The sequence below is a fragment of the Pogona vitticeps genome, chromosome 9 (assembly GCF_051106095.1).
Source record: "Pogona vitticeps strain Pit_001003342236 chromosome 9, PviZW2.1, whole genome shotgun sequence".
Classification (NCBI taxonomy): domain Eukaryota; kingdom Metazoa; phylum Chordata; class Lepidosauria; order Squamata; family Agamidae; genus Pogona; species Pogona vitticeps.
In genome coordinates, this window is record NC_135791.1 from 5,248,745 (window position 1) to 5,265,533 (window position 16,789).

Below are 16,789 nucleotides of genomic sequence, written 5' to 3' on the forward strand. Positions count from 1 at the left end.
TACCTGCTAAAGATTTGGCGGGTGGGGTATTATTATCCCTAATTCAGCACTAAAATGGCTGAATACAATGCATGACAATCCTATATTTTGAAAAGTCAGAAAAACCAAAATCAGTCAGTTTTTGTTTGCCATTTCGTTGTATGTTTTTCCTTCAGATGTTTAAAGACTGACAGCAGGGGTCTGATTCTGATATTTTTAAAGAAATCCACAAGCGGCTATAATATGCCAAATTTTGAACGACAATCAATAAACTCGAAAGCAGAAAAACGACATGCATCTACAATATTTCTACCCACACCCGCCCACCATGTAATAACACACACCAACACACCTCTGACCTTCTCCCTCAGTGTTTCGCGTCTACACTGTTCACTTTGTACCTTGTCTTTTTTCGATGCCTCTAAAGTCTTACGGTTTTCTCAGGTATGAAATTTGGCTGCCCGCCACCTGCCTTTGAAAAGAACACAGCGCCCCCTGGTGCTAGAAAAGAGGAGGCACATGTCTTGCATGGGTTGAAATTCGTAGTAATTTACGAACACAAAATTCAATTAGCAAAATGAGGCTGCCACAAAGTTCATTTTGCTGCACTGCTTTCTAGCAAGAGTGAACCCACTGCTGCTCCTATGCTGCTCTTGCAGACCTCGGCTTCCCTTCCCCCTTTTTCCCCCAACAGTGACAACACAAAACAACCTCAAAAGTACGGGAAGTAAAAAACAAGGAAATACCAAACATGGAGGAAAAGAAAATTAAAAGAATGTGGAAGTGAGATCAGGCCATCGTCCTCCCCATCCTAATTTCACCAGCTGATTGCTGGAATATAATACCTGCCAATAGCCACGAATCTGCTTCTTAATTTTCAAAAATTGCTGCTTTTGCTAACAGGTTGTGGCATAGGCAGATTTTTAGGAATTTAATCCTAATTCGTAGGAGTAAATTCTTGACCTGCTTGTCTGCCCCGATTATCCCCATTAGACGTTCAAAGATCATGCTGTGTAAAACTGAAGACATATTAATTAATACCATATTCTCTGTATGGTTATGAAAATGAGCACTAATAGTTACAGTTGTCTTGCGCTTGTTGTTTACACACTAATTTACTTTTTATCGCTCTTGTGGAAGGCCTGGGTGCCAAAACGTGCCGAGCAATTTAAAAATCAGAATAAAGATTAATCATGTATTTCTACATCCCGAGACGAAGTCTCTCATTTTGACCTCTGCTCTCATTGGATGTATCCGTTCCTTTAGTTCCTCCCCCCCCCCGACATCAGCCTCACTGAACTGTATGAATAACAAAAACAACAACTAATGGATAGTTGTTGCGGGTTTTTCGGGCTCTTTGGCCGTGTGCTGCATAGAACACGGCCAAAGAGCCCGAAAAACCCACAACAACCATCAGATCCCGATCGCGAAAGCCTTCACGAATACAAGAAATGGATAAATCACCTCTCCAAGATGCTTCCAGAAGTGGGAATTCACCTTTCCACTGGGTGGCTGGAAACCAAAAATACACTTTTTTTCAAAATTGAAAAGGGACTCATCATCCTCTTAGAACTGCAGGGCTGGAAAGGACCCTATATATAGAACATCAAGCTCAGCCCCTCTCTATGAGTCACAGTGGGGAATCAAACACCCATCGAGATACCTCAAACCACTGAGCTATCCTGCACTTATAATCCTATCTACATCCATTTTGGTGGTTTTGACATATGAGGATGTGTGCAGCCCCTACTTGATGGTAGAGAATTCCCTGCCAGATCTGCTAAAGTCACCTGTCCTTGCTTTATTGTGATTTATAACAGGGCTCTTCCACTGACTTGAAGAACAGATGGAAGAAGTGACTCCAGAGGCACCGGTGACTCCAGTTCGGTGGGGGAGGCAGAACTTCCTCCAGCAGACCCATAACTAGAATGGGAAATTGAAGCCTTGATGCAGGGATCCTGAAATCCAAACGGCAGGACAACCGGATTCCAGAGAAGCATGCAGTCCCCACTGATATTTCTTTCTGATAAGGCGTGAACCAATCTAGCTACGTAGGCAGAAGGAAAGGCAAAACAGGGGTGCTTAGCGTAGGACCAAGATGTCCACCACATGCTACGATGCAGCCATTCTCCCACATTCCCCTGTCCTCTCCCCATGCAGGTCATCTCACGTGACACAACATTAAGCTCTAGGGCAGCCAAGTGTCCTTCTCCCTGGCCCGGGTGAGTCCCAAAGCCAACAAACAGAGGCTTACCAAGGCATAAGGGTAAACTAGATTCTGGAGCCCGAATCCCAAACAATCCTGGCCAAGCCACTCCAAGAGTCATGCAAACATTAAAAGGAAAAGCCAGAAGCCTAGTCAAGCCGTCCAAAAAAGTCACACACCCCAGGAATCAATAGCAAAGAATAGGACACAAAGCCATCAGCAACCTGAAAAAAACCAGAACATCTCCTATAAAAGTGTGCGCCTAAGGTGAGGTTTTTATAGCTCTCTTGAGCCCCACCCTGAAGACAGCTGCACACTTTTGGCAAGCGGGAAAAGAGCTCAGCTGCAGGACTTGGCCTACCGGTCTCTGTGGGAGGAAGAACATTCCCTCCAGGATGCAAAATCCCCCCCCCCTTCAGGAAACGCTGTTCCCTCAAGAGACTTTCTCACAGCTGAGCCCTTTGCTTGTGTCACCGTCCGAGAAATCCCAGGCAGCCGCTCACCATGGATAGAGGCACCAGGACCCCATCCACCATGAAGGGTATCAAGTCCAAAAGCACTCACTGCTCAGTTGGTCGTGACAGAGGAGAGCCGGAACAAGGTGCAGGATGCAAGCAGGGACGGGAACAGATAGTGGAATACAGAGACTCCGTAACTCAGAGGCAGTCAGGACACCACAGCTGAAAACAAATCTCTGTTGCTGAGGTAAATTCTGGGAGGGAGAACAGCTCCTTAAATAGGTCTTCCTTCCAGAGCTCCAGGTGAGCCTCGTGAGTGGCCCAGCAGCTGCAACACAGGCTCTACCTGAGCCTGTAAACACCAGGCCAACTTCTGTACCTCAGCCTGCAAAGATGAACAAAAACCTCTTTGACCACCCCGTGCCAGGTTGGGCTTTCAAGATTCGCACCAATGCAGAGGGGGAAAAGTTACACCTGCCATAGAGAAAAGCAAGGGGGTTGCTGTGAGTTCACACACACACACACACACACTCTTTGGCAGAGCACCTCTGAGGACACTAAATGACCGTTACACTGCGGTCTTGTGGGTATAAAAGCCATTGAACCACTGTCAGGGCTTTCTGCTGGCTTTAAAATGGAAAGGAAAAAGAGATCTTTCTCCCTTTGAGAGACATGCAAATCTCAAATCCTGGACCGTTGCTAGAAGTTCACCAGCAAAGATAGTAGGTTTCATCACAAACCCATTTGTGCCTACTGTGTTCTTACATATATGCTGGGGGTGGGTGGGAATTTATTTCAAACTTTCAACATGGCCCTGTTGCACGTTGATGGTCAGGCAGGGGGAGAAATTCATCAGGTTCACATTTAAGGCAAACTTACTTAATTTTACGCTTTGGAACCAAGGTGGGAACGAAATTGAAATTTTTATGTCTATGAATGTTGTGACCCAAAAATAGAATAGTCTCTTTGAGGAAAGCACACAGCCAAGTGTGTACTCAAATAACTTTTAAAGAAGTCAAGAAAACTGCTTGCAAAAATGTGTATATTGAGCAAGAGCGCATACAGAATTGCTTAGATTAGACAAAATATACCTCAAAATGGATGTCCGATTTAATGCAAACTTTAAATATCTTATGCTTTCACTATGAACCCAAATTCTTTGTGTTTCTCGCCTACTGTTGGTCTGACATCATCATAGCTGGGTTGACTTTGAATATGGCCATTGTACACAATAATGTTGTGTTGCATACAAAACACCTTCCTAAGTTTCTCAGCACGTTGTGCTTCACACAAAACAGCTTCCTGGGTTTCTCAATCATTTCTTCCCCTGCCTGCCTTCTTTTCCTACTTATTTATCTTGGATGGTCTGTGAGAACAGAGTGGTGACAGAAATAGTCTAGCTTTTTTATATGTGATGTGTCTCATTATTATTATTATTTTTTAAAAGGCTTGGTTTATTCGCCTTCATCCTTTTTCTTGGTCAGCTTTTGATCCAACTAATTCTTGCCGTCCAGTGATAAATCCAAACCAGATTTAAGAGGGAGGGCAGGAATCGCAAGGTTTGGGACGTAGAAAAATGAGACTCTCAAAGAAACCCAAACCACCGTGGTCAGCAGACCCTAACTGATGGTTGTATATGGATAAGAATGTATGATTTATTACAACCAACGAGAGAATCACAAGCCCTATTCAATGATTCTTTAATTTAGAACCATCCTTTGTTACTTTCCTCACGTAAAGAGCAATTGTTGCAAAATAGACCGTTTCCTTCTCATGTGTAGGCTTTCTGGAAAATCTGGGTTCTTGCATGTAGAACCTATACATGTGTAAACCTCTGGACTCATCCTTGATTATATATGAGCAAAGCTATGAGGAAGGGGCAACAGGGCTACCCTCCACTCTCACCCCATTGAGATCCCTGGCTAGTGAAAGACTGCCTGGGGCTACTATTTATTCCTCAAAGAGTCAACCTTCATCACCTTAAATGGTTGAGCTTTTCTTGGGCAATGGTCCTATATCTTCCGTCCAGCTTAAATGAACTGCTGGCCAGATAAATTGATATTCATAGCTGTTCATTTAAGGCATCCATTACAATTAAAGCCCCAGCGAGCCTTTATTATTATTATTATTTTTAAAAAAGCCAAAACATTTGGCAAACTCACATTTGATTTACTGTGAAGACAGAGATGACTAAGGTAATGACAGGGCTATTTCTTAGCCTCCTTGTACCAATGATTTATTGTTATGTGGGCTGAAGTTTGGATTATTGGCTGGCCTTTTCTTTCCTACTGAAAACGTGTAATTCCGAACTCATCCTCTCTCTCTCTCTCTCTCTCTCTCTCTCTCTTTCTCAATCCCCTGTAGTTTTAATGGCATCCAATCTTCTATTTATACAATGAATATTTATGAAGCCTCTTAATGAAGAAGATGGAGCAGGCGAGGGAGAGAGGGGAAAGAAAGGAGAAGAGGGCTTTTTTTGTTCGTATTTGTCGTTTGTCAGATGCATCGTGGCGCCTCGTTAGTATGCAAGCGGCTTAATTTCTTGATTAAATTTCATCTTACAAATATGATAGTGGAAATTAACTTCCACCTTTTTTACCCAAGCAGGAGAGGGAGGAGGGACAGGACAGTGATTCAAGGATGCAGCTTTCCTGAGGAGCGCACGCGCACGCACACGCACGTGTGCACGCACACACACACACACACACACACATATCCCTCAGACTCCTTCATCTCAAGGGTCACCCAACTGGCATTAGGACTGATCCTATACCCTCTTGGTCTTTCGTTGCTTGAGGCCACCCTCACTTTACTCCATTTCCAAGGCTCACAAGAGCATGTAATGCCCTTGATACCAAAGGTCATTCACCATGCAGTAAGGACAATGACATTATTATACATTCATATGCCACGATCGACTAGCAAATTGTGAAGGACAGGCATTTATCCTGGTACAGTGGTGCCTCGCTAGACGATGATAATCCATTCCACTGAAATCACTGTTTAGTGAAATCATTGTCTAGCGAAAAGCATTTCCCCATTGGAATGCATTGAAACCTGTTTAATGCGTTCCAATGGGGAAGAATCGTCGTTGTCTAGCGAAGATCGGCCATAGGAAAGCTGCTTTGCGAACCGCCGATCAGCTGTTTAAATCGCTGTCTTGTGAAGCTTAGGTCCCGAAAGCACCTGTTTTGCGAGTGCGGAGGAGCCTGTCAAAATCGTCGTCTAGCGAAAATCGGTTTGCAAAGCAGGGACCAAACATTTTCCAGCAAAATTCCCCCATAGGAATCACTGTTTTGCGAATTGCTATAGTGATCGCAAAAAGTCAATGTCTAGCAAAAAAATTGTCATGCAGGATAACTGTCTAACGAGGCACCATTATAGTTTCCATAGCTATAGACTAAAAATGGGCATGAACCGGTTCGTCTCAGTTCGTAAAGGCGCCAACAGAGGTGCTGCTGTCGCCCTCCCTGCCTTCTCTGGCCTCAAAACAGCCCCTCGCTAGCCCCAGCTTGCTTGCTTTTCTCCTCAGCTAATCTCCCAGTCACGAGACGAGCACAACCCCCCAATTTTATGCAGAATCCAAAGTTCAGCGACTGCATTTTAGATGCCAAGACTCTGCAGTTAAACTGATTATTCACGAGGTGTTATGATTAATTAATTAGGTGTCCTTCCTACTTGTTTTGAGAAGTGACCTTTAAATCTCCTCACGGAATGACCGGAGACCTTTGGAGTTTGGGACAAGTAGGTTTCAAGTTTGGTCAAAAGTGTCAAAAGTTTAAAAGAAGAAGAAGAGTCTCGTGTCACCTTGACAACAAATTTATTTGTCGGGAGAGTTTGCCTTCCTCAGAGGCATGAAGTATTATCCTCAGCTGACAGACTATTATATCTGTCAACGGAGGGTAATACTTCATGCACATGACATACTGGATTCTACCCCACAAAAGCAGGGGCTGCAACTAAATAGTTCTCCATTGATGTCTCTCACAATCGTTCAATGTGTCAACCCAGTGGAATTAGAAACACCGCCAGTTTTGTCACTGAAACTTGAGAATAATACCACGGATCCAATCCCTAGCCCCACATGGATTCCGAAGCTTGGGATGTGGCCCCATTGTGGAAAGCAAGATGCACTCTGCAATTCTTGTGAAAAATGAGCATATTCCTTCTTTGTCTTATGAGAACATTACTGTCTATTTCTCTCCATTATCACAGAACCAGACATCTCTCTACAATAATCCAGCTGATCCCTTCAACAATAGCAAGATCCAGTAAATTAATCAGAATAATCAAGGAGTCGATTAATTATCCAACAGAGAGACAATTAATGAAGGAAGCCCCAAAGAAAAATGCAATTTTAAGTCTATTAAATCCCAAGAAGTAGACACATCAATTAAATTCATCGACATTCATTCTTTGTTTTATTGTCTGGTATGACTAGCTATTTTTTGCTGAGGAAGAAAATATATTGATTTTTAATTAAATTTTATAAAATAACCTTATTTTACAAAGATTTACAGTTTTGGGGAGAAGACTCGAGCTAATTCTGTTATATTCCATTAAATAATACACCACAAACTGTATATTATAAAAAGAAAAAAGGAACACACATAAAATCAGAGCAAATTTGTATCGACCAGTCCTTCCAATAAACACAATAAAGCCTAACAAAATCTTAATAGGTTATGTTACAAAATGTTTGCAGGCACCTTGTAGAGAAAAGGTGTAATCAGGGGAGGTGATTCAGTGAATCAATAAAATAATTAATCAGTTACTTAACGATCAATTCATAGGGTGCTCTTCAAGTAGTAAAGTCTTCTCATCACACGTTTTATTGTGGCATTTTCAAATAATGAGGTGTTCGTATGAAATAAAGTTCAAGTGAGAAAAAAAATAACCCAAAATCATATTGGGTTCTACCTGGATTCCACTAGGATTCCGGGTTGCACACAAAGCCATCATCTGCCTAGCACACAATGAGAATCTCAAGAAGAATCACAGGTTCTAATAAGCAGAGAACTTCCAATATGTTCACTTAGTTTCCTCTAGGCCTTCGTAAGTTACACAAAGGGATTTTAGCCATTAAATTCAAAGTTGACTGATAGACAGAGAGAGAGAGAGAAACACTACTTTTCAAGGAATTTTATTCATAATTTTTGTTTTTCCTTTGAGGGCCTACTTCATACAAACACCCGAACCCAGGGACAAAATAGAAGAATCACTGTGCAGCACTCTATAGCAACAAGAGGGGAAAATAATGTGTTTTGGGTCTAAAATAAAAGACAATATTCCTCACGACCCCACCCATAAAATCACTGGAAACCTTGTAAAGTGGCAAAATGTACACCTATTTTCATGGCCAGGAGATAAAATCAGCAATACCTAGGGTGTCGGCGTTGTGGTTTGTTCGTTTTAGCAGTACAACAATGAGAATTTTTTCCAGGCTTCATTTTGATGCAAAATATCGATGAGTTTTCCATTTTTATAAATCTCGGTTGGTGCCTTTGCATTGAGCTCGGTGGAAGCTACTTGCAATGGCCGAGGGTCATCTTCTCACCAACAACGCACAAATGGAAGGATGGATGCCTGCAGCCTAGGCAGAGGTTTCTTGTCCCAAAATGAAGGGGACGTTTATTTCCAAAAACACAAATTCGGTGCTCCCCATCTCCTCAGTCTCCAGTCCCGGTGTATAAGTCCCTTGACATCAGCAGTGAAACTTTTGCCGACTTGACAACGTCCAAGATGCAAGAAGAACATTCCCCTGATGACCCTCAGTATGAAGGTCCCTTGATGGCTCCTGGCTCCGTCATCCGGGCTGAAGCGTAGGCAGAGGCTCCTAAGCAGGCAGCTGCTTCACAGAACCCGGGAAGGCCCGGAGGCCCAGGAAGACCGGGCCGGCCAGCTTCTCCGGGGTTACCTGGGAAACCTCGCTCTCCCTCTTTCCCGTTGGCGGCATGGCCTGGTGGACCAGGAAGACCTAGAAGAAGGAAAGAAATGTATGATCTGTGTTTGTCTGTCTTCTGCAAGGTTACTGTCTCGGAATATAACTCCCAGAATCCCCTAGAAAGCACAGAAAGTTCTAGACATTTTAATCCTCAACGCCATATTTTTCCAAACTCTTCTAGATGGCCGTACATCCTGCTCCGTTTCAAGACTGGGCTACAAAACTCCAAAACAACATCAACCTATTTTCTCAAGCAAGAAAATGAAGAGAATCTGTCTTGTCAGGAGGAAATCTGGGCACACAAAATGTATCTGAAGCGGAGGATAATCTGGCCAAATCTCAGGGGGAGAAAATACCTGAATTACTGCCATTTTAAAAAGCCCTTTTAAACCAGAGCACTTAATGTTTTTGAGACAGTTTCTGTGCTGGCTCTCAAACATCCTGTGTTTTCTTTTATCTTCTTTAATTATGCCAACAACAACCCAAAACAAGAGCCAGAACATTTGAAGCCTCTGCTCTTCCATTGCTCCGGTGAAAAATCATGCTGGCTAGATCTCCCTGGCAGAGGCTTTAGAGTCTGCGTTTTAAATCATAAATCCTGGCACCACGGTCCTTGGCGTGTTTATCTGAACTCTTGAGGGCACACACCGGATGCCAGGAAGGACGGACCGTCTTGCCAGCAACCGGGTCCAGGCTTCTAAACATAACCACCAGCTCAAGAAAGAGGCCGCTGGGAAGACGAGAAAATCATACAGACTTCCCCAGTCTTAGTCCCAGATGTCTCTTGAGTAGAAGGGGAAATACAATTGGGTAAGGGGTCAAATCCTCTTCCTTTCCTGGGGTGCATGATATCAGAAACTGTGATTGTACCCAAATGTCAGGAGCCAGACTACAATTCCTAGTTCCATCACCATCTCGCTAGTTCAGTCCTAAATCCTACTGCTCCCGAGGAGAGCAGTCAAGCAACTGCTCAAGGGCAAGCCAACATTTACAAAAATTCCATTGGTTCAAGAGGTCTACTCTACTTAGAATACACATGGCTCATTCGGAAGCCTGCTTCAATTCATCCCTTTCAGCCCAGTCTGGAACAACAAGGAAGGGAGTGAAGCATGATCCAGGAAGCCCGGGGTCATCCTGATCAGCAGAATTCTGCCCTGCCCTGCCCATGAAAAGCCAGTCAGCACCTAGTAGGGGAATTCCTCTGGACCATAACACAAGGGTGTTGGGCTTCAGGCTGTGCTTCGTCAGATCTCCTGTGGGCTGGATAGAAAATCTCCACAGATCCAGCCATCATCCTTCTCTCTTTTGCTGATTCCTTGTCTTCAGCCAAGTAGGGCTTCAATTGGCTTAGTTTTTAACTCACACTCTCTTGTTGACTCTTTTCCATACTGCAATCATCCTCTTTTGTTAGATTTAAAGTTCTCATTTCTTTTGAGCAACCCCATCAGCAGCTCATGTGTAGCTGATTTGGGATGTCCCACCCCAGCGTGGTGTCAATCCACCTCGGTCTTACCTGGTATACCTGGTGGCCCAGGCATCCCTTGATGGCCATGGCCAGGTTCTCCTTGTTCCCCTTTCTCCCCTCTCTTTCCTGTAGAATTACAAAGAAACACACATGCACAAACACACAATAAGCAAATGTAACTGTAATTGATGCTAACACTTTGGGGTCTTCATTATTGGGACATGTCTTTCTCCTCTTATTCGCCTCTCTGACTAACAGGAGAGATAAAGCTTCTTTATTCCCATTTTAAGTTTTTGTCAGTGCTTGTAGGCAACATGCAGCGATTCCAGAGAGGAAACCCGCTGATGTAGAAATAAACATCTTGAAAATCATAATGTTCAGCTAAAATATAAGGAACAAGTTTCTAGTCCTCATTGCTGCACCGATGGACTTGAAAGTATGCCAGCAAGTCATGCAGCTGAGGTCTGCTTGAAACCCCACAAAATTACAGCAGATGAAGCAAAGTGATCCTACGCTCATCAATACAGCTCCATGCTTTCTCTCAAACTTGAATAAATCTCATAAGGCTGTAAACACTGCCAAATAATAACACCCATCAATCACATTCACAGATCATCTCCCCCCTTTATCACAATACACCCATAACAAAAAAAAAAACACCCTGATCACCATAATCACCCAACCTCCTGAAAAGGACAAAAAGCTGATCCCACAGCTACAAATACTCAACTATCCCACACACTACACCAGAACACAGACAGAGTTCTGACTCCTGTCCTCTGAAGATGCTGGCCACAGAGACTGGTGAAACGTTTGGAAGAAAAACCTCCAGAACACGGCCAAACAGTCCAAAAAAAACTACAACAACCATTGCCAAACACATTGTTCCAAAGGACAGAACAGTCGCAGTTGTATCACTGACTTCCTATTCAAGTTTATTCTATGTGGATTTTAAAAACAAAACAAAACCCAGTTTTGATGATGCGTCTGCTCCAATAATCTTTTGGAGAACTGATGCCAGCCATAGCTTGTTGATGGAGATGTCACAACAAGCCATAGTTAGCGCCTTCATGGCATGTATTCTGAAGCAGAGGGAACTTCATCCTCTCCACTGTAGGATGATTTCTTCCCCATATTTCAGACATGGGAACTCACTTGGGAAAGCTAAAGAGGAAACGGAGAAGGGACAAGGGAGCACGCTCGGTCTGAAGGACTGTTTGGAGGCACATTGTAACTGAAGAGTAAAGTGAATTCCTAACGCATTGTCTCTTTGGCAACGTACGTCCAGTAGAACTAAAGTCTCCAAGTGATCAGATTTGCCAATAAAGCCTGTGTTTACCCTCCAGGGACCAATCATAAGACAAAGCTCAGTGGACCACAAAATAAGGTGCTTAATGAAAGGATGTCTTCTAACAGTTGGGCATCTTCTACCAATTCAAGAAATGCCAGCTCTAACGACGTGGGACCCAACCTTGGACCCCGAATTGAGCCACAGAGCTTGGAGGGGCTTTCCATATAAAGAAACTTGCCCACCTTTGGGCCCAGTGTTGCCAATCTGTCCAGGTGCCCCTATGATTCCTGGGATGCCACGAGCGCCAGGGTGGCCGTGTGGCCCATGCTCTCCAGGAGGTCCCGGTGGTCCGGGGGGTCCTGGGGGTCCCATCACCCCGGCCCCTCCTAGGGCAGCTCGCTTCGCACTCACGGCTAACTCGGCCAGTTGTTCTGAAAGGAAGAGAAAAAGAGGTGAGTTGCATGAAGCAGAGAGATCAAGAGAGAGGCTGTACACCCCTGGTGCTTTTCTGTCCTCAGCAGGTATTTTTAAAAAGCCTTTTTTCATGCACAAATATTTATTAATCAACAATAATTTACTACCCCTTGATAGCAACTGATGGACGCGATGGGCAAAAGAAAACTCATGGGAGATTAGGGTGGGTGCAGCTATTACTGAGAACTAAATGAACCGTCTATGATCAGAAATGGTGCAGCTTTGAACCAGAGTTTTGAAATGTTCTTTCTTATGGATTACCACTCCAGGAATCTCCCAGCCAAACGGCCACTGTCCCCTGTTTGCATTCACGTTACTTCACTGTATAGGGGCCAATGAGTTATATTCAATGCGTATTGGCCGTGCAGTTCCCAGGGATTCTGTCATCCCAAAAGAAAAATGTTTTCGAGGCTTTGCCTTCAATCACATCTGCTGGGAAGATGAATAATGAGGTAGAGAAGAGGTGGCCGTTGTTAGCTTCGTGCCCCATTTGGGGGCTGACGGGCAACTCCTAGCTGAGCACAGTTGGAATGGGATGCTGAATAAGAAGGATCCATCTCAGTGTCTTCTTGCAGGCTTCTTTCGGTGGACTTACCTTGCAACATTTTTAAGACGACATCAACAATGTGCTGGTCTCCTGCATCCCGGCCCTGCAAGCGGAAAAAAACAAGAGAACAGACTCTTATCTTGTCACGTGACACAAGAGACTACTATGAGCTCATCAGTGGAAGATAACCCCTGCATGCCATCAAACTGATTCTAAATCATGGTGATCCTTCTAGGTATCAAGATATACAGTGAATTTACTGCACTTTTCTTTCAGGGGTGCCCTGGGACTCTGCAGCTTGCCCAAGGCCACCCAGGCTGGCTTTTCTCCCAGAAGGCACAGTAGGGAATCAAACTCCCAACCCCAGTCAGAGATTCCAACTCACAGAGCTATCCAGCCATCTTTCAGCAACACCAAGATGGGACCTATGGAGTACAAACTGTTGGATGGCTCAGTAGTTTGGGGTTGAGAGTTTGATTCCCCCCAAGATGCCTCCTTGGCAGGGGTTGGACTCGACGATCTATAGGGTCCCTTCTAGTTCTGCTGTTCTAAGATGATGACAGTGTTTCAGTTGCATTTTTTAATTGCACCGTTAAAGGAAAGGTGGATAAAAATGTAACAGAAACATACTCTGTTGGTCTGGTGTACCATTTTCCATTGCACTCTCTGAGCATTGTGTTGGTGAGCTCTGGATCATATTAATGAATAGGTGTGCCCTATTGTTTTCAGCCATCCAAAAAAGTAACTTCATGGTAATCCAAAAAAGGAAAAATGTCTAGGTTTTGAAGCCAAGTACACAAGCTTCCTGTGTGAATTCCTCACAGCACCCATGTCATTTTCTTCTAAAGCACAACCCCACCCTCATAGATTATATAACCACATATCACATTAAACCATGGCTTATGTTACCCATGAATTAACTGTCTTACAAGTGACCAAACAAACCAGAGTTATTTCCCCCAGTTATTTCTGGCCTGTTCCTTTCCCATCCTTTTTTGCCACCCTGTTTCAGGGTAGGCGGCTATGCAGACCTGCCACAGACAAGCCATAGCTCTTGGTCCAGATAAAACAACAAGCCATGATTCAAACTGTCTGGAGTTCATTAGCCCTAAACAAACCAGGGCTTCTAACTGTGATTTGAAACAACTGAACCCATCATGGTTTGCTTGCAGGGAGAGCTACAGAATAACATGCCAGAGCTAAACAAATCAGACGCTGGTTGCTACTATATGCGAAGCGTTGATCCTTCTTCTCCACAAGGAACGTAGGGCAAGCCACATTTTATTCTTTCACAGTCCAGATTAGAAAACACTCCGGTTTAATTGTTGTTTTCCCACTTTCAGACATGGGTTGTGCTGTTTCTTTCTGCCATAGCAAGGAGTATGAAGGGGAGTTTACTTACTGGGGCACCTTGAGGTCCTGGCATTCCAGGAACACCCCGTTCTCCGCCGAGTCCTCGAGGACCAGGAGGTCCTGGGAAACCTCGGACACCGGGCGCCCCGGGGTCCCCAGTTGGTCCGGAAAAGCCAGGTTCTCCACGGACACCTTGCTGTGAAACATAAGACATCAGTGAGAAGAGGTCTTGAAGGTCTCCTTGGCAGGGGAGATCTACACACGGTGATGGGTTTGTCAATGAATTTTATATGGTGCTATGGTGGATGAAAGCAGTGGTCCATCCGTCTTTCCTTTCTATGTTCCACTGATCTCCAGAGGCCTCCTGGGGCTAAAAGGCAAGGCAAGGCAAGGCAACCCATCTGTGGAATGGTCTCCCAGAGGCATTCTCTTGGCATTTGCGTTACGCTCTTTTTGACACCAGTGGAGAGATTTTCCTTCTCTCAGGTATCCTACAACCCCTTTTCATTCAAGCTTTTCAGCCTTTCCTCTGCAGTTGGTTTCAGTTTCAGTTTCATTATATGCCACTGCTGTTATTAAGCTCACCTCTGGCTCACTTGTTCAATTATTTTTTTGCTACCAGCTCTATTTTAAGTTTTTTATTTCTGCATCGTCTAGAGTCTAGACAACCTGGGCTATCTGCCTGTTTTAAATAAGTAGAGAAACTGATAATCACCTGCCCCTTGGGTCCAGGCTCACCAGATACACCCTAGGACAAAAGCAAAGAATGGGAGGTTAACAATAACAGCACCATCCTTGGGATCTCCTCTGTTTAACAACCATAAATGCCTACAAAGATTTCATTCCTGCCACCCACATACCCATGAAAGGTACTGCTACTTTTAGCTGCACCCAAGTGGAGCATAAGAATATAGGAAGTTGGTTTGCTTGAAGTGTTGGTCCACCGAGACCAGTTCCATTGGCTTTGACTGCAGTCAAGCTTAAGGGCTTTAGACAGAGGTTCTTCCTAGCCCTGTCCAGAAATACCCAGGACTCAATCTGCAAAAAACTGCACTCTTCCCACTGAGCTACACTGCTTCTCTGCTGCCACACCTGCTTTTCACACCTCCCTTCCACAAGCCTGACTCTACTCAACTTCCAAAATCAGACACGTTTGGCATGTTCAAAGTGGTAAAGTGAATTGCAAGTGAATTCAAACAAAAAGGTTATCATCAGTTCTTATATCTGGTTTGAAAGCACAATATTAAAAGATTGCACACTGAAACATCTGTAATGTAGAATCTTCTATATATTTTTACAGAGAAGCTTGTTTTTTTTTAATTGGATGGATGTACTGGTGCTTGTCTTTATGTTTCCAATGTTCGCATTGTGCTCCTTCTTTCTCCTGTATACAAGCGTAGGAATACTTTTCTTGCATACGCAACACATCTAATACTATTCTCTAGCAATGTGAGCATCCTCTCACACTGGCATTTCCAGCTGGAGAAAGACCTTCTGTAAACTCTCTTACCTTCTCCCCTTTTTCACCAGGAAGGCCTTCAACACCAGGATCCCCCTACAAAAATGGGGGGAAAAATTCCTAGGTCATCATGGAAGGCAATTATGAACTTCAAACAATTGCTTTATGCTCACCTCCAGACTCCTTTTCCACCAAACTTTAACAGCTTCTTTGGCTCTGGATCCCTCCCTCCCAAAAAGTCCAAAAGTTTTTGCTGATTTTTTTTTTTTTTTGCCTTTTTTGGCACACTGGAGAAGCAAGTGCTGGAAGCAAACATTTCATGCAGCCTCTGTGTCTGAAGACCAATTCTGGAAAAGATAAGCACCCCTAAATTGAAGCTAAAGCCTGATTAAATGGAAATGCCTGTCATTCAATGATCTGTCTCTGCTGAGAAATGGTATTTGCTATTCTTGGTGGGTCTGCCCTCGTCTGGAACCAATTCTGCCACCAAAAACTCAATGGGCCTCAGAAGCTTGGAACTCTTCTTATTGCTTGAGACTAATGTGGTAATTGAGGCCTCTGCTGTACAGCTTAACGATGGTCTTTAATGTTCTGCCCTTGAAGACAATGTAGGTCCGGCTGCTCATTGGAGTTGTACAGTGAAACCTGATTTAGATACGAGAGTCGGGACATGAAGCCATAAGGATATATTCTTGCCTAAAGACCTGGGGGAATTAATTACTGTCGTCCATGAAAACATGAAAACTGCAAATCTTCCCCTGAGAATGCCCCAGCACACCTAACTCCTCTCGAAGAGAAGAAACTGGTAGTTTCAAGAAAATTCCCCTGATCCTTTTGCTGTCACCTTGTCGCAGTTGGAAACCAAATGAGGAGAGTTTGTGAATTTTTTTCTATATATCCCATAATTCTCCATTAGATGAATTCTGCCAGGCCGTCACGGAAATGTGGCTTCGCGTGGCAAAAGCCCTCATTTGGAAGGCTGTGAGGGTTTTATAGATTGTCCACTAAAATGGCCTCCCTGGGAAAACGTACTGGCATCGGTGTTGCTACCTTTTAGGTAGTTGGTGAAGATCTTTTCTCTCTTAATTCTCCCAGACTTTCTAGACCTTTTCATTTTTCCAGATTTGTTGAGATTTTCAAAGCCACTTACGCGGCTGTGAATCTCTAAGCTCTCCATTACTTATTTATACTGGCTGAGCTGGTTTTCATGTTTTGTTTGTTTGCTTGCTTCTTGCTGCCGTTCCTTATGTGACGGATGTTTATGGATTAAATGTACAGCTCTTATATGTTTTATTAACTGCCCCGGGAGTTATACCGAAAGTATAGGGAGGGAATGGATCAAATAAAATACAGCAGAAGAAGGAGGCAGTAAATACCCAGTTGCCTTGGCCAAGGTAATCCTATCAAGCGCAAAAGAGTAACAGAAGGACAGAAAAGAAATCACAGATACTTACAATGTCACCTTTGGGTCCAGTTTTTCCTGGGGAACCCTGCAGAAGAAAAAGAAACGTTTTGAGACGGAGGAGGTTTGGAACAACTTGGAGAATAATAGATCGGTTCCAAGCCCCCTGCCCCACGGATGCTGAAAAATATGGGTTATCGCCAACGCTATA

General features: G+C 43.9%; 1 protein-coding gene across 1 annotated transcript in view; it reads right to left on the reverse strand.

The window, feature by feature from the left end:
• Nucleotides 1-7,041: 7,041 nt before the first annotated feature.
• Nucleotides 7,042-16,789, reverse strand: part of COL9A2 (collagen type IX alpha 2 chain) — a 60,288-nt gene continuing 50,540 nt past the window's right edge. The window contains exons 25-32 of the mRNA XM_078379921.1: nucleotides 16,631-16,666; nucleotides 15,228-15,272; nucleotides 14,433-14,465; nucleotides 13,767-13,913; nucleotides 12,413-12,467; nucleotides 11,586-11,774; nucleotides 10,101-10,178; nucleotides 7,042-8,620 (exon numbers count right to left, since the gene is read on the reverse strand). Of these exons, the coding sequence (XP_078236047.1) occupies nucleotides 8,415-8,620; nucleotides 10,101-10,178; nucleotides 11,586-11,774; nucleotides 12,413-12,467; nucleotides 13,767-13,913; nucleotides 14,433-14,465; nucleotides 15,228-15,272; nucleotides 16,631-16,666 (789 nt within the window). The 3' untranslated portion in view covers nucleotides 7,042-8,414. The remainder of the gene's footprint in view (nucleotides 8,621-10,100; nucleotides 10,179-11,585; nucleotides 11,775-12,412; nucleotides 12,468-13,766; nucleotides 13,914-14,432; nucleotides 14,466-15,227; nucleotides 15,273-16,630; nucleotides 16,667-16,789) is intronic.